General features: G+C 31.7%; 2 protein-coding genes, 1 long non-coding RNA gene and 1 other non-coding gene across 17 annotated transcripts; all 4 read left to right on the top strand.

Moving 5' to 3' along the window:
* Positions 1–2,298: 2,298 nt before the first annotated feature.
* On the top strand, positions 2,299–3,139 carry LOC129291683 (BON1-associated protein 2-like). Its single transcript, XM_054929162.1, has one exon. The coding sequence runs from the start codon at positions 2,438–2,440 to the stop codon at positions 2,927–2,929; it is 492 nt and encodes a 163-aa protein (XP_054785137.1). The 5' UTR covers positions 2,299–2,437; the 3' UTR covers positions 2,930–3,139.
* Positions 3,140–4,712: 1,573 nt separating this feature from the next.
* TRNAG-GCC (transfer RNA glycine (anticodon GCC)) lies at positions 4,713–4,783 on the top strand. Its single transcript has one exon. It is a non-coding gene; the product is annotated as a tRNA-Gly (tRNA).
* A 6,747-nt stretch (positions 4,784–11,530) lies between these two features.
* LOC129290500 (uncharacterized) lies at positions 11,531–15,896 on the top strand. 14 transcript variants are annotated; one of them, XR_008588410.1, is made up of 8 exons: positions 11,531–11,845; positions 11,934–12,078; positions 12,244–12,389; positions 13,041–13,138; positions 13,621–14,010; positions 14,135–14,229; positions 14,318–14,397; positions 15,541–15,896. It is a non-coding gene; the product is annotated as an uncharacterized LOC129290500 (long non-coding RNA). The 14 variants fall into 14 exon arrangements; XR_008588408.1 differs by having other exon boundaries at positions 11,534–11,845; positions 13,621–13,812; positions 13,900–14,229; XR_008588409.1 differs by having other exon boundaries at positions 11,535–11,845; positions 13,621–13,755; positions 13,900–14,229.
* A 2,501-nt stretch (positions 15,897–18,397) lies between these two features.
* On the top strand, positions 18,398–19,293 carry LOC129291765 (BON1-associated protein 2-like). Its single transcript, XM_054929293.1, has one exon. The coding sequence runs from the start codon at positions 18,506–18,508 to the stop codon at positions 19,040–19,042; it is 537 nt and encodes a 178-aa protein (XP_054785268.1). The 5' UTR covers positions 18,398–18,505; the 3' UTR covers positions 19,043–19,293.
* The last annotated feature ends 4,632 nt before the right edge of the window (positions 19,294–23,925 follow it).

Genomic DNA, 23,925 nt, shown 5'->3' with positions numbered 1-23,925 from the left:
TTAGTATTTTATTATTTTTTATATAATATAAAATTAATTTTAGAAGATTTAAATCCGTTTGCTGTCCATATTCTCGTCCAAATCTGAAACAGATATGAATCTATATTTTTTTTTATGAAGACAGTAATTCACACGCATCTTTTTGTTAATTTAATAACATTATACACACACAACTTTATCAACAGTTGCATTTTCAAAAGTAATGTCTTTTATATTAATTTATACATCATATACATTCAATTAAAATTAATTTTGACTAAATCATTCATACATTTTTAATTATATTAAAATTAAATTTATAAAAATAATATTCAAACATGATCGTATTATAATATAATTAATTAAAATAAAAATTAATTATATTAATTAATTAATTTATAATCTCAAAATCCAAACACACGCTTAGATGTGCTGGCCAAGGTATGAAATGTGGATCTGTCGGCAATAACTTAAAAAAATGAAAACACAAGATTCTGAGTTATTATTCAGCCTTTTATTTTATGAATATGCTGGTCAAAAAACTTTGTATTGTTAAGGAAATTGCGGCCGCGAAACGTGGATAAACCGTGAAATGAAACGTGATCTTTCGAATAAAAATATGTCAAAAAGACTCAGCTTACCAAGAAAAATATATCAAATATTCTTTTCATTTAAAAGAGCGTGCAAGGCATTCTTAATTGAATTATATTTTTTAATAAAATAGTTATCTTTCAACTAATATTATTTTTATATGTTTACTCCTAATTAATATTAATATAATGTTTCATTTTAAAATAAATAAAAATGACTTATTTATTAATTTTTTTAAAAACACATTAATTATTTGTTAAAATATTAAAAATATTTTATATTTTTTAACATTTAAGCTTGAAAAAATGCAGGAGGGATTACAATGCAATTAGAAGTAAAAAAAGAAAAGGGCGTCTGAATCATCACGCATTGACAAATTGAGAAATAAGTGAATAACCAAATGGAGAACATGCTCAAATGACGGATTGTCTGACTTTAATCACGTGTTCAACTCGACAAAGTCTGTGGGTGTCAGTTAAAATAACACCTTGGTCTTATCAATCTCCAATTGATCGATATGCATGATTCTCAATTTTCCTTTGCCAGTTGCCACGACCATCATCCCACTTGAACACTCACAAAGATAACGCATGAAGTTCGAGCTTTACGAAAAAGGCTTTTCATCCAAGCCTAGCTGTCCGAATTAAATTCAAATTAACTGATATATAATATCAATAAAAAATGTGCAACTGACGAGGCGCCTCGCAAGCACGAAAACGACAAGTGAGCAAGTTTCACGATTCCATTCCAACGGCGCAAACGTTTATATCTCTCAAAACATTGGGAAGACCGAAACGCGCTCTCTTTAGCATCTTATTGGTCCTCAAAGAATTGACAAAATGACAACAAAACAAAATCCTCCAGCCCTTCTCTTTCATTCTAGCTTGGAACAAAAATAAAGTGATTCTGTGGAATTATAACACAATTTTTTTTTTGACCTTTTCTACTGTAACATATTACTTCATCTGCATCTATATATATAAAATATTTTTAACTAAATTATATAAATTAATAAAAATTAATTATTTAATTAAAAGCATAATAACATTCTAAATTTGTCTCTAATTATTGTAAATTTAAAAAAAATTCAAAGTAAATTAATAAAAATATTTATATTTTTTTTTTCTAATTTAGTAAAAATATAATAGTTATTCATTAAAAATATATTAACAACTCCTTATATTTAAAAATAAAAAAATTTTAAAAGATATCTAATATATAGAAACAGAGAGAGTATTGTATTGTCAAGATGGATCAAAATGCTCTGCCTTGGATTTAATAAAGCTCAAAACTTGACGTCTAATCTAATTTACTGCAGAACGAGAAGTGATTGATGATGATTACCAGTAAAACACACGATATGCATTGTAATCTGTCGAGCAAGAGGTGGGAAAATTCCACTCACGAGGCGCACGCTAAACGACATCGCAGTCCCCAAAATTGAATACGCGAGCACGACCATCTCAAAGTCTAAAGGCGATATTACCTTCCTCGCAAAAACCAAAACGCGCCGAGATCGTCCGCGGCGTATCCGGCGGCAAAGTCTCGAGCCAACACGTCTGCACCACGCGCCTTACCGTAACTTTTACTGTTTTGAATAAATAGAAAAACAAAGGCATGGGACCCAGTCTTGGGGAACGAGTCTCACGTGATAAACATCATCCCTCATCTCATTCGGCATATAAAACTAGTATAAAGAGCTTCCCATTCGTTCCATCTTTACTTATCCAACCCCCTCTTCGAATTTCTCTCCATCCTCGCCCCAAAATCTAGAAACATCAACCCCAACAAGCCCAGCTACTTGAATATTTGAATCGGAACATCTTGATTCTTCGTTGATTCCAGCGCCTCGTTATTTCCCATTAAAATGACAGCATCTGCGGGATCGCGAACTCTGGAGGTCAAGGTTCTGTCGGCGGAGGGCCTCACCGTCGACCGCAAGCCGGTGACCAAGAACGTCTTCGTTGAGGTCCGGGCGGAGACCCTCAACTGCTCCACGACATCACCGGGAACGGCGGAAGGTGCCAGGGGAAACCCTTCGTGGAACGAGACGTTGATGGTCGAAATGCCACCTCACGCCAGGTCCATCACGTTCGACGTGAAATGCAAGACGTCCATGGGAGCGAAGAGTGTCGGCATCGCAAGGATTGCTCTCTCGGATTTTCTCGGCGGGATTGTGCCGGAATCTTGCCAGCAGTTCTTGAGCTATCGGTTGAGGGACTGGGAAGGCCGGAGGAACGGGATCATTAATTTCTCGGTGAGAGTGAAATCGGCACAGACTCCGAAGTATGAGTGCCCGTTGCGGCGCCGGCGAGAGGAACGGCATTGGCGAACAGAGGTTCTTGCGGGTATCAAATGAAGTGGGCAGTTTGGTGATCAGAACAACGCACAGGGGCTGTTACTGGCATTCCTGTTTGGTGGACCAACCACACCGCCAACCCTTGAAAATTGTTAATTGAGTTTAGAGAAGGCCAAAGATTAGAATTAGAAATTTATGAATTTAATATGTAGACCAACAGAAAGAGAAAATAGAAGAAGGGAAATTTGCGAGCTATTTAAATTATTTTTTTTATTTTTTTAAAAATTAGAAGAACAAAAAATTATTTTTTTTTTTTTTTTTTATTCAAAATAGATTACCAAACAAAGCCTTGATATTTTGAGTTTTCTGTATATATCCAACGAGCGAGGGCTTCCTTAAGTCGCAAAGATTGTTGATTGTTTCGCCTAGTATGTTCTCAAAATCCTCAGTCTTTTTGGTTCTGACATTATAAATATAATTTTTTTATTTCAACAATTATAAATATTTATAGACACTAAAACTTATTAAAACGTTTTATTATTGCATTCGAGTTTCCATAGAAATTTACTTTCTCAAGATTACTATATAAGATATTTTTTAAAAATTTTGCCTCATTCAAATATAAAACATTGGATAATTCTTATATTTTTTTCCAATATTCCTGTTTCATTTATTATTTTAAAAAAATTATATATTAAAATTCTAATTACCATCATCAAGCCTTTTGTATAAGATATTTAATAAGAACATAAATGAAAAGATGTTGATTTTTTAAAAATTTAAGATTTTAACTAATACTGTTCATAAACTATAAATTAATTATATTTAATAAGAACATAAATGAAAAGATGTTGATTTTTAAAAATTTAAGATTTTAACTAACACTGTTTATAAACTATAAATTAATTAACTATGACTTGTATGTATTGTGGTTTGGAGGGAGTATAAAAAAAACTTACATTAGGTTAAATGATAAATTCATCTCTAAATTATAAGTTCATAAGCGTTTGAGATTTTGAACTTATTTTCAATATAATAACCCCATTCAAACTTTAAAAATGGTGTAATATCACTCCTATCATTATTAAAAATTAATTTTAATTATTAATTAATTAAAAAAATAACAAGAAAAAAACCTAAAAAAAAGACTAAAAATTTATAGGAAATGGCCACCAAATTACATGCAATGATCAAAAAAGTTTTATCAGTCTTTTTGTATTTTTTATAGATAATTTTCTATCATTTTTTAATTAATTAATTGTTAAAATTGACTTTTATTAATAACAGGAACTATATTAAATTATTTTTAAGTGAAAGGGAACATTGAATCAAAGATGAATTTAGAGTTTATTGCATTTATCATTTAGAGTTAATTTGCCCTTTTAACCCTTAATTTATTGGGCAAAATCAACTCATCCCCATTTTGCATAAAGACAAATAATTGAATCCTTGACGACTATGGCATTTTAAATGATTTTTTTTCCCATGATGGTTACTTGATTTTAAAGTAAACAAATAACTTTCAATAAAAAAAAAAGGTAAAGAAATAATCGGGAAGCAGAAATTCTTTTGTCATATTCGGATCCATTTACGAAGATCCTTGTCTGCGATGGTCCAAAAATCACCACAACTATGCAAAAAATATCACGTTGTGTCTTGGGAGGTCTCATTGGGCAGTTGCATCTACAAATTAGGATCACAATGATCTTGGATTACTTTTTAGTTAAAAAAAGTTTGGACTCTTTCCGATTTCATTAAAAAAACATAGTGACGCTGGCGACAGAAGAAAAATAGTGGAATACAATTATAAAAAAATAAATATAAGACTCGGATATCAACAAGGGCACCAGTGGTCTAGTGGTAGAATAGTACCCTGCCACGGTACAGACCCGGGTTCGATTCCCGGCTGGTGCATGTTGGGAGCTCAGCCACGTTTATCTGATCCAACGGATGGTAACTCGTGCATCTGAGCTCTCCCTTTTTGCCTCGATGGATTTTAATATGAAATAAGTCTATTTTAATAATTACTCTCCGTTTTTATACATTAAAAAAATAAATTATATCACAGAATTTAAAAAATTAATTAATTATAATAATTATGTTTAAAAATAAAAAAGTTAACTAGAATGTCTTGTATTGATTAACATAAACATACATTAATTAATTATTTTTTATTAATGTAAATTATGATGAGTGATTTAAAAATATATAATAAATACTTATTAAAATGAGTGATTTTGTCCATAAATAATATAAAGCAAAAGTAATAGTTTTTTTAACAATAAAAAACGGAGGGAGTATGTGAGAAAAATAATTTTGCTCTTTTAAATTTATCTGCAAATCTATTGGAGAAACAGACATGAACTATAGGACATACATTAGGAAAAGAAGAATTTGAATCCTATTTTAAACTTTAAGATTTGAATGAATATAGTAAAAACAAATGAAAGGATTTAATAAAAAATTAATGAAAGGATAAAATTTAATATAAAATTAATTAGATCATTATATCATTAAATTACAATTAAGTAAACTGAAAAAATATGATTAAAGTCAAGGATAAATTAAGAGACGAGATAAGGGTAGAAAGCATAAGTACATGGCGGATAAAGGGGACAAATAATTTAAATACTGTTTCAAAAACAAAAAATCAAACTTACCTAAAATAAAACTAAAAACAATTAAATATAATATAAGATTAACTAAAACTCTAAATTTTAATTAAATGAAAATAAAATATAAAAATAATATTCAAATAAATTCGAAATAAACTAAAACAAATTAAAATAACATTATGATCATCTAAACTGACTGTCACATCTTTATGGTTTGATTTCTTAAGGATCTTTGAATTTTAAAATGACAGCAACAATTTATGTGATTAACTCACAAAATAGTATATATTTTTCAATTCTATTATTTATAAATTATAGGTGTGCATATTATTTTCTTCAGGATACTAATTTTTTATAATATATTGGACTCTAAATATAAAATTTTGCCTATCATGCCATCTGTTTAGGATGGTGACCCAATACTTCAGTGATCCCACCATACTTCTAAACAAATTTACTTTACTCATTCTTGTTGATTAAAATGTGCATTCACGTGGGTTTGCTTCTTCCTTTTTAATTCCATTTCTCTTTTATGACTTTCACATCTCATCTGTTGAGCATTAACCATGCTGCGATGCATTGCAGGTAATGGCTCCACGATTCAATTCCATTTGCTCTATCAACCCACTCTGAAGTGACTGGAGGATTAAGATTCATGTAGTTCACATGTAGACTATGTCATGATACAATCTATCAGGAGAGATTCAATCACTGGATATCATTTTTCAATATGTAGATGTAAAACGGTGTTATCTTTATCGAATAACATTTTTTTAAGGTTTTCTTAAATTACATTTTCATGTTTAAATCTAGCAAATTCAAGGTGATTGTATCCATGCTATCGTGAAGAGGGGTTTTCTCTCAAAGTTCTCGCAATAATTGAAGGAAGGTAGGATATACGTTGTCTCACAATTTGATGTGGGCCAAAACACTGGGTCATATAGGACAATAGATCACACTTATAGGATAAACTAGGGGTGTTCAGTCCGGACCCGTCCCGATTGGCCCGGTATCATCCCGATCATATCGGGACGGGTCTTGTCCCGGCCCGAAAATAATCGAGACGGGACTTTACGGGACGGGACAGGAAAGAGGTTCGGGACGGGACGGGACACGGGATTACCATCGGGACATCCCGTCCCGTCCCGAATATTATATATATTATTTTTATTTTAAATATATTAATTATATTAATATAATTTATACTTATATTAATTATATCAATTATAATTTTAATATTACAATTCTTATTTAAAACTAAATTTTTTTATATTGATAATTTTAATGGCATGGAGTAAACATGGCGATATCTTTCTTTATAATATATTAATTATATTAATATAATTTATTCTTATATATATCTATTTAATAACTTTTATTTACAACGTATTTTTTGCTTATTTTTATAAGAGTAATTAGCTTAGTACATCTTCACTAAAGTAGAAGAACAATGATTTGATGTTATGTTTGACTTGTCTGTTATTACTAATCTTATAGTATAGAGATCATTTGTATTTATTATTATAATGTGTAGTTATGATTAATATAATTCAATAATTGATTTTAAATTATTATTATTTATGTACTTGTGTTGTTTTAATTTTAAACTTAATAAATTATATGATTTAAAATTTTAATGAATATTATTATCCAGATCTTTTTTTGATATTATTTCATTTATCGGGACGGCGGGATGTCCCGATCTTGTCCCAGTCCCGTCCCGACTCTTAACGGGACGGGACGACTTTCGGGACGGGACGGGACACGGGACCAAAATTCAATCCCGATCTTTTTCTCGGGACGGGACACGGGACGGGGGTGTCCCAGTCTCGTCCCGTCCCGTGAACACCCTAGGATAAACTTTCAATTCTCTACCGATGTTTGAGCACATAATGATGATTTTTCCATACATTTGTATGGGTTTCTATTTGCCTCTTTTAATGACATCATAGATTGTAAGGCTGGTGAAAAGTACCTAATAGGTGGTCTCCTCACACCTTTACTTTAATATACTCTTACTTCAATGTATTAGTGATACGTGGTTTTGATCTAAGCATTCACTTTTTTGCTTATAGATGTCATTGGAAAGATATTTGGCTTGGGTGAAATCCAAGAGCTTTAAAGGGATGGAAAGCAAAAAACGAGGGTTGACATTTGGCTTAAAGATCCAAAGCATGTTCATTATTGTGTATATAGTGAATCATATAATAATGACAAAATACTTACACATCGTCTATTATTTGTTTTATGTTCATTCTTTTCTCTAGTGAAAATCGACTCGATTGCACCTTGTGAGAGTTGTTCGCTAATGAGATTTTGAGCTATGTTGCTAACACTGCAAACATAGTGCAAGATAAAGGAATATAATGATAAGTTTTATATAAAATGACTGCATGTACCTATTCCCCTCTTGCCCATTCAGGTTTTGTGTTATTCTTACTATAACCAAATTTAAGCATTTTGACATATATATTTTAAGTGCTCGAAAGATTTTTAATTTTATATATTTCTCTAAGCTTTTTATACACTTGATTATACTAGAAATTACATCTTTTCTATCTTGGTACTCAAACATTTAAATTTTTTTTTTGATTCAATTTGATTTTTGTGTAAGAAGACAATTGTATTTTTTAATTATGCTTTTATTTATGTTCTATTGAGGAGATATTTTCCTACATATATATAATATGGAAGGGTAGTTGTTTTACAAAATAAATTGAAATAATTGATGTGTTTAATTAATGAAGTAATATATTTTTTGAAATGATTATTTAGTAATCATATACAGTGTGTTCCAATTAATTAGGCTGGCAACAAAAAAATCTTAATTGTGTGCATGTATTTACTAGTTGTGAACCACATGAACACAATTAATTGTGTAAGACTTAATTGTCAAAATAAAATCTTGATGGTTATATTTTTTATTTGTGTTTTTATTTATGTGTTGTTAAGGAAATATTTTCCACAGTATATATAATAGGGCAAGGTAGTTTGATTGGCAAATTAAATTGAAAGAATTGATGTGTTTAACTAATGAAGTAATATATTTTTTTAGAATGATTATTTAATAATTATATATCAAACTCTGGCTTGCAAGGTGTGGGAAAACCTTAGTATAACCCATGGAATTTTGACTTTGGCTTGTATTATATTGCCCTAATAAGTGTGGTGGAGGGTTAAATAAATAATGAATAGTCCAAATTGAAGAATATTCAGGGACAACACATAAGATATAAATAGAAATTAGAATTGGAGCTAAAATTAAAAACTATACTTTCTTATCACACATAATGAAGTTAAAATTTTCAATTGTTGCAGTTGATCGAACCTTTTACAAAACCTCATACTTCCTCACAACACACAGCTTGAGAGATTAGGAGTAGTGACCTTGCTTTAACTTCGAAAGCAATTGAACATCAGTGCAGGAACTCATGATAAATTGAGCGGCAAATAATGACAAACCACAATACGCTTGGAATATATTTAACGTGCATGATGCTTGAAAAATTAGACTTGCTGATGATATTAAAATTAGACATGTACAATTACATGATAATTTGAATCTCATGGTAATAATGACACAGCGATTTTTGTGAGGAAAAAAACTTATAATGGCTTCGTAATATACATATTAGGAAATAACTACAAATAAATTGGCAACAATTGTTCACATGACACGTTTATCATTTAATTCATTTGAATCAATTAAAAATTTTCAATTATCGTAGACTACTTTAAACATAAATTTTATTTGAATCGCAAGGTGATAATGACACTTTTGTTCATGAAAAGGAAAACGTATAATAGCTGCCTAATATACATCTAAGGAAATTTCTACACATACATTGGCAATTGTGATATTCTAATTAAAATCTATGTATATATATATATATATTTGAATTAGTTGCCCAATGATTAAATTTTAAATTGAGTTTAAATTTTAAATTATATATACATAAATTTTATATAAAATAAAAAAAAACTTAAATATATTAAACTAATATAACATAAAATGGTCAAAATCGGCTAATTGGGAAAGAAATTGAGGTGACATAGTAATCCAAAGTTGACCATTGGGAAAACTAATTTATACCTAAAACAAAATTATGAGTGGTTTATTAGTTGATATTAAATTCTAAAATTATTAATCAAAATAAAATGGATTCAAGAATTCAATTTCCTCCCAAATTTATCCCATGATTATACTTTTCATAAGTTAAATAATCAAATTATGAAATTAATTCACTGCATCCACATACATTAAATGCATGCATTAAATTTCAAATAATGAATAATAATTTATCATTGAGAAATTGTTTAACTTGCGTGCGTATGTCATCATAGGAGAAAAACATGAAGTTGATGTGACTTCATAGTACGCTGACACATGTGATTTGGGATCTTGATTTTTTACATATATAGATTTTCTATTTTGTTAGTTTGGCTTATTCCTGCAAGATATGACTAACACATTATAATTTTAGTATTTTATTTTTGAACCTCATCAAACAATTAAATTTATATAAAATTTTTTATTATTTGTATAGGATTTATCACCACACTTATTCATCTTTTAAAATTCTTACGTCATTTCATTGGGAGGCCTATTCATTTTTTTCAAATTCTTTAATATATCTAATTCTATTTAATGGTGATGATCAGGCAGATCAATTGTAAGCAACTCTAGTTTTGTTTTTCTTTTCTACTTTTGCTATTGAATTCCACTTTTAGTGAGATGAATTTATAATTTTTTTATTTTAGGTTATTGTATTTAACTTTAGTAATTTATTCACTTTTTTAAATAGAAAAATAATATATTTTCATTAAATTATATGGTTTTAAAATATAATAATATGAGAATATGTTTTAATAAATAATTTTGAAGAAATTAATTTTAGTATAATTTTTCCTTCAATTTATTTTAAAAAAAAAATTATATAAAATATAATATATTTTGACATGAGTGTATTGTAGTTGTTGTAATATTTGTTCATTTTTCTCTCTCTCTATTTCTTTATTTTGATCCAAACATTATGAGAGATAATATTTTCTTTCAAAAATATTTGAATCTCATTAATCTCATAGATAAAAGCTGATTGGTCCAAAATCTTTGAATCTCATTGGACATTCTACTTTGATTATTTTTTAATATCTCTCTCTCATTGGTTAAGGTAATTAGTCAATATGCATATATCCCGCTCTTCCTCTTCTTTCCATGATCAATGTTCCATGTGTCCCTGTCATCACGATATGTGACTTTTCAAATTTTCGATTAATATTTCGGGACTGTTGGCCCAAAAAAAAAAAGGATTACTATTTCGCCACTCTCTCAGTCTTCTCTTATTATACCTGTTAGCCTTACAATTCCCCATGCTTTTTTATCTACTCCCTTCAACGAAAAATTAGGGACATTTTCTTAAAGAGTTTGATATTAAAAGATATAAAATATTTTTAAAATTTTTAAAGTATAATTATTATTTTTTAAAAAATATTTTTATTGATTAAAAACTTTATATTTATTATAAGTATTTAATAAAGATAAATATAAAAAAATAAGATTAGTTTAAAAATAAATAATTACTTTATTGATGGGTGAAATTTAATAAAAATATCTTATACTCCCTTCATCCTAAATTATAAAATATTTTTAATAAAATTATATCAATAAACTTTATTAAGTACACCTAATAATTTTATCTTTTTAAAATAAAAATATAAACTTTTAAAAATATTTATAATTTAATACATTAAAAAATAAAGATAAAAATTAATTATAAAGAGAGAAAAAATAATATTAAAATTAATATATTTAATAAAATTTTAATTTATTCAAAATGTTTTATATTTTAAAATAAAAAAATTTTTTTAAAAGCGTAAATTTAGAGGATCGAGGGAGACAGGGAGTACACCATTCCCCATCCTCAGATGTGCCTGCTCTTGAAGTTATTGTTCTTTCAATAGTTCCTCTTCTCTCAGACTGGACATCCCTAATCACCTGAATTTGGAGTCTTTTTATTTTTTTTTCCTTCATTTTTTTATTTTATCATTCATTAATTTTATTATTTAAAAAAATTATTTAATAAAATAATTTAAATGGTGAGAATTGGAGAGGTGGGGAGAGAAAAATGGAGAGACTCCTCTGCCTAACCGCCTCAGGACACATTTCATTGCTTTACGATCTCAACGACGCCCATCAAGGAGCAGAGTTTGACTATAAAGTGAATTTTCCCCTGCTATGATGTAACTCAGATGAAGAAGCAATTATCTGACGTTGAAGTTGACCCAAAAATATCTCTCATTGGTCATTTTTTACAGTCTAATTAATACCTTCCTTAGATTGGCACCATTCCTATCGACGCTGGTATGTTGATGATTTTTTCTTTCCTATCTTAGGTGTTCTAATATAAATTGCATATTGCATATTAATTTAATCATCTCTACTCATTTAGGGTTATTGGGTTTGTGATCGGAAATCATCAATTTTGTGTATATCGCTAGGACTGGTGAATGATGATTGATCTGGCAGGAGGATGCAACGAGATCGGCAAAGGCATTTCATTTCCTTTATATTTTTTCCGATGAGAGATATCCCAGGTAATCGCTTGTGATACAATTGTTCTTTTCTTCACATCTGCGTGATGTTGGCTTCTTTCTTTCTTTATTTTGCTATTTTTCTTATCGGCATTGTGAGATTTCTGGTATATTTTTCACGTGGTATATATGTACAAGTTTCTTGAATTTGAGGCGGTCCCTTGGCAGGTTGTAGGCTCTGAAGGGAAGGGAAGTGTGTTGCTGGCTATGGAGGAGCTGAACAAGCTGAAGCGGGTGAGTATTGATGCTTCTGAGGCAATCTCGGTTGGGATATAGTGATATCGCTTCTTGATGTTATGACGAGTGCATTCCAGGTCAGTTCAGGTCCGTTGTGTCTCTTTGACCGAGAAATTTAAGTTAATTCGTTTGGGTAATTTTAAGCTACACTTTATGCCCATCAATCCTCCAACTCTATTAAGTGCTGTTGTTGAATAAAATGTCAGAAACTCCGTGAAGAGTGGTAGCATGGCAGTTGGAAAAGAATAAATACAGATGAATATGATTGAGTAAAATTGAATCTCCTCCTCCTTCTATTTAGGTAGAGGGATGGTGGAGGGAAGAAGAAATATTAGCTATTGTCTGGCAAAACTTTTAATGGCTACATGTTTCTTTCAAATGATTCAAATCAAATTCCCCAAGTGTTGGACTGTGTAAAATGTTGGCTGAGTTTTGGTTTGGAAAGTTAACGTAGTTTGGAATTGTGAGGATTTCAAACAGATTAACTTCCTGATAACATGTTTTATGGCCATCTGGCAGTTGCTTGAGGCCGAACTTGTATCTTAAAAGCCAGACGGTATTGGCATGAATCAAGAGGTGGCCACTTTATGAACATAAAGTTGATTTAATTTGTCACCTTTCATCAGAAATAGTTGCTTGTCATTTTGGCTTTGACAATGAATGGGTTGTTCTCTCTCTCTCTCTCTATATATATATATCTGCAATAACACATGCATTATGTGTTTCAGTTTTGCCTTATTTTGATTTTTAGATCTGTGGCATTTATTGGTGGTCTGCCTTCAAGTTGAGCGATAGGCTGGAGATACTTTTAGAGGAAGGCATAAAGGTAGGAAAGCTCAGTTTCTTCTACCATTATTTAATTTTTCCTCATATTTTGCCTTTCCAAAGTTTATCGAGTAGTTCTATCAATGCCTTAAATGTATTGGAAAATGAACGTACTTCTACTTATGATTATATATCATAATTATATACGTACATATATCATTCTTTTCTTCCCCTTGTATGCTTTTACAAACAAAATGCATAACATATCAATAAATGTATGATGTACATAAAGGTAATATTCTTGCATAAGTAAACCAAAATATAGATTGTTTATTCAAATGTACCCGCGTGTCGTCTTTATGTATCATACCCCAAATGGTTTCAAAGCGGCAGAGCTTCTTAGTGCCTGTTCTTCCCATGTTCCTCCTTATAACGGGATCAGCAAAGGCATTTCATTTCCTTTATGGATTATCATACATTTTGTTAAAGAAATGTCAACTTTGAATTGTCATCAAATCACAGGCGTAATTGTAAATGGTTCAGATATGGCGCCTACGGATGGTTGATTGCGTGAGAAAGTAGCATTGGAGATTGGTCCTTGAAGTTTGTTCTCTTTTCGGCCAAAAACAGTAGGATTAGATCTTGTACGGAGACTTTACCAGTTTTTTGCAGATTCTGGTGACGCTTTGATCTCTTCTGAATTCTGTTCATGAGTATTTTTATCTAACTTTAAAGGTTAAATTCTGCATATTCTAAATCTTTTACTGAGTACAATGATTTAACATTGTATATAATTTATGCTCTCATGGTGGATGAACACAGCAAAACATGAATTTTCACTTGGCCTTGCATAAAAGCTGAGGTATGCACTACAATAGGGGTCATAAAATCTGATAGCAGTGAGCACTGCAATTTAAGATTTGCTCGCTTCAAGTAATTGGATTTGATCTCTGACTTAATACTACTTAGTTAGTAGTACGATCAATCAACATCTAGAGTTGAATGTGATGTTAATATTTTTGCCACCTTTGTACGACTCTCAACGGATCTGATGAAGGGGTCATGATGACTGTATCAAGCACACTTTCAACTGCTCTGGCTCGGCCAACTATATTTCTTGTAGGAACTTGTTGGTGGGGTGAAGAGAACACGGTGGTTGTCTTACTTAGCTATATTGTTTAGTGAGATTACTAGTATGTTTAACTGTTGCTAACGTGAAATTTGCCATGTGAATGCCTAGGTGAGCACAAGATTCAAGGGATTGGTGCTGGTTTATTACCTAGGGTGCTGGGAGTTAGTCTTCTAGATGAAGTTGTCCAAGTAAGTCTTTACAACTTCTGACCTAGGATTACGTTGCTCAAGAGTTCGTATAATCAAACTTAATACACCTTCAAGTTATAAAGATGGATTTGAGACTGGGATGTTTCTGTTTTATCATTTTCATTCGGAATTGTTGAGGCAATGTTGACCTAAGCAAAGCTTATTTTTGTACTAATGAAGCTTTTCCTATTTGAGCACCCACTAGATCAAATTCTAATGGTATATTTTTCTAAAATATGCTTTATGATTATTCCCTTCAGTGTAATGTTAATTAATGCAGATATATGATTTGAGATTATCACTTTTATATTTTCCTGAACAAAAGAATATTGATATTCTATAGAGGGGATGCCATGGTATATTTTGCTTGTACGAAGTTATTTGAAAGATTCACAATAGATCGTTTGGCCTCATTTACTTCATAATTCTATAGCAACAATTGTAACTCTTGCTAGCAACGACAAAGATTAAAGAATTAAAATTTAAAATTCTTTCGGTAACAAGCAAGTTAAACATATAATTAATGTATTTGTACAGCAAAAGTATGTTTTTAAATATATGTACTAGAATTTTGAAAATAGTTAGACAAGGCAAATAAAGTAAGTTAGGCAGGCCAAGAGCCTCTAAGCTCAATGGCACCGAACACCCCCTTGAAAGAGGGAAGCTGTGGGTTATATTCTCTATCAATGAAGGGGTGGGTGTGTTAGTGAGTGAGCATAGTGTGGGTGTGTGTCACTCTTTCCTACGAGGGAAGGGATAGATTTTTTTTTTTTTTTTGGCCTGAGGGAAGGAGTAGACAAGCAAGTGTGTGTGGGTGTTTATATCTTATTCATTAAAAAAATAATTTAGGGGGAATAAATGAATTTTTCTAGGGAGGGGGTGTAATTCTTGGTGAGGTTCATATGGAATATAGTATGTTTTGTTCCCAGGATACCTATACAGCTCACAGCCATCACACTAGTTTTTCAAGAAAGGGTTATAGAATATGCCCCCCATTGCCTTTTCTGCCACCAAAATTTATAGAAGGAAACGGGAATTCAAGGACAAGAATGCAATGATCTTTACTCTTGAATTTCGCTTGATTTGCAAATGTCTACGCAATTTGATTCTCTTCTTTGGCCTGCCCTTTGCTACCACTTGCAGATATTCCTTCACCACCATTGATAGGAAGGGGGTTGGAGACACAGTATAAATTGCATGGGGTGATGAATGTGGACTTCTCAAGGATTATTTTGTTTCCCATCAACTCATAGACTTTGGAATTCCTGAAGAACATCGCAAAAAACCTGTTACAATGCCCAAAGTGATAGTACAAATTAAAATTTCCTTTTTTATCATGCCGATTGCAAAAGTTTGTTTAACGTTTATTTATAAAATTGATGTAATTTTATTTGGATGCTTAAATTTTTTTTGTTGCAGCCTGATGAATTTCTGACTTAATGGGTGCAATATGTGCCTAAGACACATTCCTGCATTACTTTATTATTATTATTATTATTTTGCCTTTCTACATAATTATATTTATAGTTAAAGAGTGATATTTTAGTTTTAAAACTGTATTGCTCATTTATTTTATCCTTGCATTCTTTATTGCTCATTTGAAATTTGATCTTCTTAATTCCTTTTGTTCTCAGCGTCTTTCACAAGAATGTTTATTATTTTTTGGTTCAATTTTTTAAAAAATTAACGTCCATTCAATTTTTGAACCTGAAATTTACACACACACACACACACACACACGTATAAACAAATTTTCATTTTATCTAAGAAGGCAACATTATTATTTAAATTGGAATTTTGTTAATATTGTTATCTATATAATTTTTTATATTAAACCTGTGCAATTTACGGGATTCGGCCTAAAATCATGAAATTCTAAAGAGATTAAATAAATGGGGGAAACCCATCTGGAAATGTAAACTGCAACAAAAGAAACATGAACGTGAAGAGCTCAACCACGAAAGATTTCACAACGGCCGTAGAAGAAAAATGTAAAGTATCCGTTTCTCAACTGGAATATGAATATGATTAATGCTTACCTACGTGTACGAACAGCGTGTAAAGAAAAAAAATCATAATCTGACTATTTTAGCCATCTGATAAGGTAATCTAGATCAAGGGGGAAAAATATATTTCTAGAGATCAGTAAATAAATATTTCTTTATAAATGAGCCCCATATTCCAATATTGTATACCTCTTAGATTCTTCAATCAGGTGTGTGATGTAAAATCCTGGCAACACATGGAAAGGCGTGTCTATGAATTCGTGTATGTACGTGCACCTCGTAAAAAGGAAATGACGCCTATAACGCGGAGAAGATTTTAGTCCAATTCTTTCCAGATTTTTCTATTTATTATTTTGATTCCCCATTCACTTGGCTAAGTAATTAAAGCGATGTCGTTTTGAGGTCTAATTCGTTAAACTTGTGTCAGGCTGCACTGAATCTAATTAAATTAATCCAAAGGAAGTGTGTAAATCAAGAACTGCAAGTTTAATACAATTTAAATTTAAATTCATGAAGACCAGTGATGGAGTCAAGGGAAGAATTTTCTTTGGACGTTAATGATAAGAAATTGTCATGAAGATGTATAGCTCTTCTTGTAAATTGCTGATGCATTCCATGTAGAGCCATATTGATCTTCCCTCATTCACAATATAAGGCGCCCCACGCGTAACAATGTGTTAAACAGTGAGCTGATCGCTGAATTAACCAAATAACAAGAAAATAGCAATCATATCAGCAAATTATCAATATAAAATGTGTAGAGCACATCAAGTCACGCTATTTGTAAATAAAAAACAACGTGATTCATTTTAAAATTAACTATATGCATATGGTACCCAAAAAAAAAACCTTATATAATTTTAATAGCTTGCTAGAAAATCCTGGAGTTATTATGATTTAGTTTTTTTAAATCTTGACAAAAACATTCGGGTATTATAGTAGGGATCGATAACGCTAGTCCAATTTCATTTGCATTACAATCAATTGACTTTGAAAACAAATATCATATAAAGTGTTTTAAATATCTTTTATAAATTAAATTAATCATTTGAACATCTTATTTCTTTCAATCCAGACATGATATTACTGGCTCGTTAAAAAGTCATCTACATTTAATTATGGCTTAGCTACATGATCAATCCTTCAGATTTATAATGAAAAATTTTAATTTAATCCCTCCAATATAAGTAAGATAATATATAATATCGTCCTCGTATTTCATAACAAGTTGATTTGAACATTAAATATCGGTTAGAGTTAATTAACAATCGTGCATTACTATTTGAATCCATGCTATGCAATGAATAACACTGCCAGTGGTTAAATTAGGGTAACAAAAATTGACCCTTTTTAAAAAACGAAAAATATAAAGATTGCATCTAATTTTTTTTTAATAACTCATATACCATTTGTGCGCCGTGCTTAGGTTTTTTTTGGCGCCGGTGAATGTTTATTTTTTGAAAGAGTACTGATGGGAAATTTATACCTAGAAATTGCAGATAATCTTAATAAAAAAAAAAAGCTGCATATACTTAATTTTTGTTAGGATGTGACCGTGCACATAGCTAATGCGCCGAAAACACAGCTGCATATTCATTCATCAATCCAAGATATACATTATATAAACAGATTAGAAATCGAAAAAGACATAATGTGAACTGAGAATTAAATGTTCCGTGTCTAGACACGCGTGTAACAAAAAATACATAAATGCGTACGCTACGTAATGGAAATTTCTCAGAAATTTTATAGTAACAAAAATCCCTTAGAAGTTAGAAATTCCCAAGGTGAGTGAGTCCAACACACGCAAAAGAACCAAAAAGGAAAGCCAAGTCAATGCCTGTCATCGATCGACAATTTAATTATTTAGCCACAAAGACTGGTAAACCAAACCGAGTATGGTCTTCTCCTCAACTTCCAACGACTCGAAAAAATAACATAGCGTACTCTTTGCTTCGTCCCTTCTCTCACGTTCCTCGATCTCAATCCTGTTCTATAAAACCACCCTTGTTCCTCTCTATTTTCATCCCGAACAAAATCTCTCTTTCTTGTGTTTTCTCTTCCGGCCAGTTTCTAGACAAAATTTCTCCCTGGTCCCCAGTATGGAGGCAATGAGGACACGAACCCTAGAAGTGAGGGTCATATCTGGTGAGAACCTCTGCATTGATCGGGCTCCGGTGACGGAGAATGTGAGCGTGACGGTTCGGGCGGAGTCATTGAAGTGCTGGAGCACGAAAATGGCGAGGCAAGAGGCGGAGAGCTCGAGCACTTTGTGGAACGAGAAGTTGATGATGGAGGTGCCATTGCATGCACAGTCTATTACATTCGAAGTTCAGTGCAAGACGACGAGAGGCACGGTTCGATCTATCGGGTTGGCAAGGATAGGGATTTGGGATTTGATACCGAGAGAAGATCAGGAATGTTTGGAGATGCAGAGTTACAGGCTGAGGAATTGGGAAGGAAGGAGAAGTGGGGTCATCAATTTCTCAGTGAAAGAAGTGAAGGAGGAGGGCGAGACAGCAGGGAAAGAAAAAGACTCGATGATCGGAGTTGGTCGTCATCAAGACGTGAACAATCATAGTAATGGCTACGTAATGGGGATTCCTGTTTGGTGGAACCATGTTGGCGTTCACGTTTGAAGAATATCATAATTTAATTTATGTTCTTTAAGTGATTGATTTCGAGTTCCTCTGAGTGCTGTGTGGGAGTTTCTAGTTGAAATAACCATGCTATTGAAGCTAATTAACGTCGTGCCTTTACTATTTCTGATTTTGTGGTAAGATTCGGTGTCTCTGCACGTCTGAATGAATCTTACGAAATTGGTGTGTATCTGGCGTGAATATGTAAAATTCAATTCATTCGTTGAGATCAAATATGATTTTTTTTTTAATATTTTTGTGCAACATGAATGGATGCTCACGGAACTTGTGCTTCTCCTTGCCGTTTCCTCTGCAGGTTACTATTTCTTTGGGAGAATTACATCTAACTCCCACACAAGTGTTTTTAACAAATTTTGTAGTAATTTTTTGTTTTTTATGTAAGATTTCATTGTAATCCTCTCTATTTCTTTTGCTTCTCTGTAGGTTGGAAACAGGTCATGTGCGTTTTACATGGCCTCGGCCAATGCTTGACTTGTTGGTTTATGGAATAGCCACCATTAAGCTTGTGTACATTTTTTTTTCTCATGAAAATGGGCCACATTTTTTTCATCAAGGCTTGCCTTGATGCCTATAAAACCGGCCTATTATATACGTTTTGTCTTCTTTCATTAAAGAGTTAAATATTAAAAGTATAAGATATTTTTAGTATTGTAGGAGTAATTAATGTGTTTTTAAAAGTCCAATAATAAATAAATTATTTTATATTTATTTTAAAAATATAAGATATTTTTAGTATTTTAAAATGTAATAATTTTTTAAAGTATTCATAATAAATAAATTACTTTATATTTACTTTAAAGTGAAATACTCTATTAAATAGAAGTAAATATGAAAATATATTATTAGTTTAAAAATAATTAATTATTATTAGAAGATGAAATTAGATTAAAAATATCATACAGTTTTAAATATAGGAGTATATAATATATAACTACATAACTAAATAGATTAGATTTTGACAGGAGGGAAGAGGAGGAAAAGGATTGCGAGTTCAATTAAAAAAAAGATTAAGTAAAGTTATAATCTTTTTTAAAAAATATGCAACCAGAAAGAATAAGAGCAGTTATTTAAAAAAAAAAACTTTCAACCCCTCTTTTTTATTTAATGAATTTCTTGAAATCTCATCCCACTCCCCTTTCCTCTTTTCTACTCTATTTTGTTATTTTTTAAATGGATTAAAAATTAATAGTATAAGTGAAATATTAAGAAAATATTAAATTGATAATTTTATAAAAAATAAAATATAGGATAATTTTGTAAAAATAATAAAATATAGAGCGAAGAGCCCAAGACGACGTAGAAATGAGGTTGATGAGGCCTTCATGGATGGTGCTTGGAGTTTAGACAAAGAAGAAATCAAAGATAATGCATTATCATTTTATAAAAATCTATTTCAGGATGACGGGTGTTCATCTACTGGTCAATTTAGTACCTTCTCTTATCCCAAAATTGATGAGATGGATTTAGATTTTATGAGATGTGCACTTAAATCCCTGGGTCTGGATCATAGGCTCAACGTTTTATTTTTCTAGAGCCAGTGGAATCATATTGGGCCTTCTGTATTCTCTCTTGTAAGCATTTCAGTATCGTTGAGGAAGTTGATGGAACTCTTATTGTTCTTATTCTAAATAAAGACCCTGAGACAATTTGGGATTTCCATCTTATGAGCCTCTGCAATGTGACCTACAAAGCGACTATGAAAATTGTTACTAATTGAATTAAAGGGGTATTGTCTTCAATTATCTCTCCTAATTAATGTGGGTTTGTCCCTACTTGGGTAGACTAGGTTTGGATAAATATTATCATTGTGCAAGAAATAATCCATTCCATGCATACTATGAAACGCAAGAAAAGTTTCATGGCTATAAAAATATATGGAGAAGGCTTATAATAGGCTTCGATGGACCTTTATTATGGAATGCTTGGAATAGCTAAAGCTGCCTCCCTTGTTTTGAATGTTGTTTGCCAATGCATCTCATCTCTTGTTATGCAAATTCTCTAGGAGGGAAGTAAGACCCGAGAATTTTCTCCTAGTCATGGTATATGTCAAGGTGATATGATTTCTTCATATGTGTTTGTTATTTGAATTGAAAAAGTGGCTCATCTAGCTCAACAAGGGTTACAACAAAAAAAAACTAGAAGCTTATCTGTCTCAATAAAGATGGACTTTCTATTTCTCTTCTATTCTTTACCAATGATCTTATTCTTTTGTAGAGACTTCTATGGATCAAGTGGAGGTTATTAGCAATGTTTAGATGCTTTTTGCTTGGTCTCTGGTTAGAAAAGAAGTTAAAGGAAGACGCGAGTTTTTATATCTAATAATGTTAATCATACTTGAGTGACTTAACTCAATGATCAACTTGAATTCTTGCATACCTTTGATCTTGGGAAGTATTTGGGAGTTTCTTTGCACCATGGCAGGGTGAAAAGAGATACACACACTACTATAGAATATATCTTTAGGAGCGGGTATTTAGGAGCGCTTCTTTAAAAAACGCTTTAAAATGTAAATGCGGAATTTACTGAAGCGCTTTTCTAAAAAAACGCTCTTGTATGTCAGGGCTTCTCAATAAGATAACGCTTCTAATTAATATAAATAAAATATCAAAAATTTAAAAAGACCTTTGGGAGTGCTCGTCGTTAAATTCTCTGGAAGAAGGCGCTCTTCTAGAGCGCTCGCATGATCTTCCGGAGCGCTCATGGTTGAGCGTTCCGGAAGAGTAGTCTCACATTTTTATTTTTCTATCCTCGTCAATTTTCTTTTCCTCATTCATGAGTTTCTTTCAAAACCCTCTCTCATTTGCTGAGGCCTTGCGTTTCGTCTGTCATGCCGTCGTTGTTTCATCCATTACTGTTCTCATCTCATCCGTTGCGCCTCACTGTTTTGTCCGTCGCACTGTCGCTGTTTTGAAAGTCGTCCATTGCTCTTTGCTGTTGGAGAAAGTCTTGTTGTGTTGTACATCACTGTTTCTGTATCGTGTTGCATCATCTGTCTCTGTTTCTACACCGCCACCAGCACTGCCGTTGTTCTCTATTCCAAAAAGTTGTCCACCACTGTCGCTGTTCCAGATCTGCATCTCTGTTCCATATTTACATTGTTGTTCCAGATCTGCACCGCTGTTATACACCGGAGGAAGCAATACTGTGAAGACCTTCATTGCCATCGTGCATTGCTGCTGTACAGCAAAGGAAGCGATGCCGCAAAGACCTCCACTGCTACTGTGAAGACCGTTGTTTTCTACCATGAAGACTACACCGTGAAGGTATTTTTTAATAATTAATTTATAATGAATATATTGATATATTGATATATATTTGAGAATAAATTTCATATATATTTTTTTAATAATTAATATTATAGATAATATATGAATTGAAGTTATTTATATTAGAATTATGGAGTATTTGTAATTGATAATTTAGATTAAAGTTGAGGAAACTACTTGAATATTTTTATTTTATTTATGAAATATACTTCTAATTTTTATTTGGATGAATTAATTTTTTTAGTTTAAATGTATTGTGTTGTGGAATTTGATTGTTTGATCATTTGGGAGGTTCTTCTTTTAAGTAAAATGCTGTTGAATTTTTTTTATAGAAATTTAAGTCTTTTATTTATTAAATTTTGATAATCATATTAGTGATATGGATCGTAAGTGGATATCGACTAATCGACTATCTAAAAAATATGGGGATGATGTGGATGAATTCATTGAATTTGCATTTTGTCGTGATCAAGACCCCCGTGGAGTCATATGTCCTTGTTTGAAATGTTGCTATGAAAAAAGAGTAAAGCCAATAAAATTGAAAGATCATTTAATATGTAATGGGATTGATCCAACTTATACTTGTTGGACCATGCATGGGGAGACAAGGAATAATACAAATGATTGGAGGGATAGTGTGAGCTACTTAGCATTTGATCGTGATAGTAGGACATATGATGTTAACCGTCTTAATGAAATGATTGATGTGATTGAAGAGGATCTTAGGGACTGTCCTAAGATGTTTGAGAGGTTGAAAAGTGATGCTGATAAACTATTATACCCCAGTTGTAAAAAATTCATAAAACTATCAGTTATTTTGAAACTATACAACCTAAAAGTAGCGAATGGATGGGGCGATAAGAGTTTCATGAATTTGCTTGAACTCTTATATGAAATGTTACTTGAGTACAACAAGCTTCCACTTAATACTTACGAGGCTAAAAAAGTGCTTTGTTCTATTGGGATGAGCTATGAGAAGATACATGCATATCTAAATGATTGTGTCCTCTTTCAGAAAGAGTATTCAACCTTAGATAAGTATCCAAAATGTGATGCATCACGGTATAAGAGAAATAGATGTAGACGCCTATACAACATTGTAGAAGATGTTAAACACTTAACATGGCATGCTACCGAGAGAATTAAGGATGGTAAGCTATGGCACCTTGCAGATTCTCCTCAATGGAAAAAATTTGATCTTATGTACCCTGAGTTTGGGGTTGAAGATAGAAACTTATGCCTTACACTAGTCACTGACAGAATGAACCCACATGGTATGTAAAGTAGTACTCATAGTACATGATCGATTATTTTGATGATCTACAACCTCACTCCAGTATTATGCATGAAGCGCAAATTTATTATGCTATCATTATTGATTTCTGGGCCTCGACAACCAAGAAATGATATAGATGTGTACTTAACTCTTTTGATTGAAGATCTGAAGATTTTGTGGGAGAAAAGTGTGCAAGTTTATGATGGGTATAGAGAAGAACATTTCATCATGCGAGCAATGTTGTTTGGCATCATAAATGACTTTTCTGCTTATGGCAATTTATCAGGACACAGTATCAAAGGACGAGATGCATGTCCAGT

This window comes from Prosopis cineraria, unplaced genomic scaffold (genome assembly GCF_029017545.1).
Source record: "Prosopis cineraria cultivar Desert tree isolate PC_DT_omini unplaced genomic scaffold, ASM2901754v1 PC13, whole genome shotgun sequence".
NCBI classification, from domain to species: domain Eukaryota; kingdom Viridiplantae; phylum Streptophyta; class Magnoliopsida; order Fabales; family Fabaceae; genus Prosopis; species Prosopis cineraria.
The sequence above is the reverse complement of the archived record's forward strand: the minus strand, read 5'-3'. Positions and strand labels throughout refer to the sequence as shown.

Coding starts and splice junctions, on each gene's coding strand:
- LOC129291765 (XM_054929293.1), top strand. CDS start 18,506: ATGGAGGCAATGAGGACACGAACCCTAGAAGTGAGGGTCATATCTGGT.
- LOC129291683 (XM_054929162.1), top strand. CDS start 2,438: ATGACAGCATCTGCGGGATCGCGAACTCTGGAGGTCAAGGTTCTGTCG.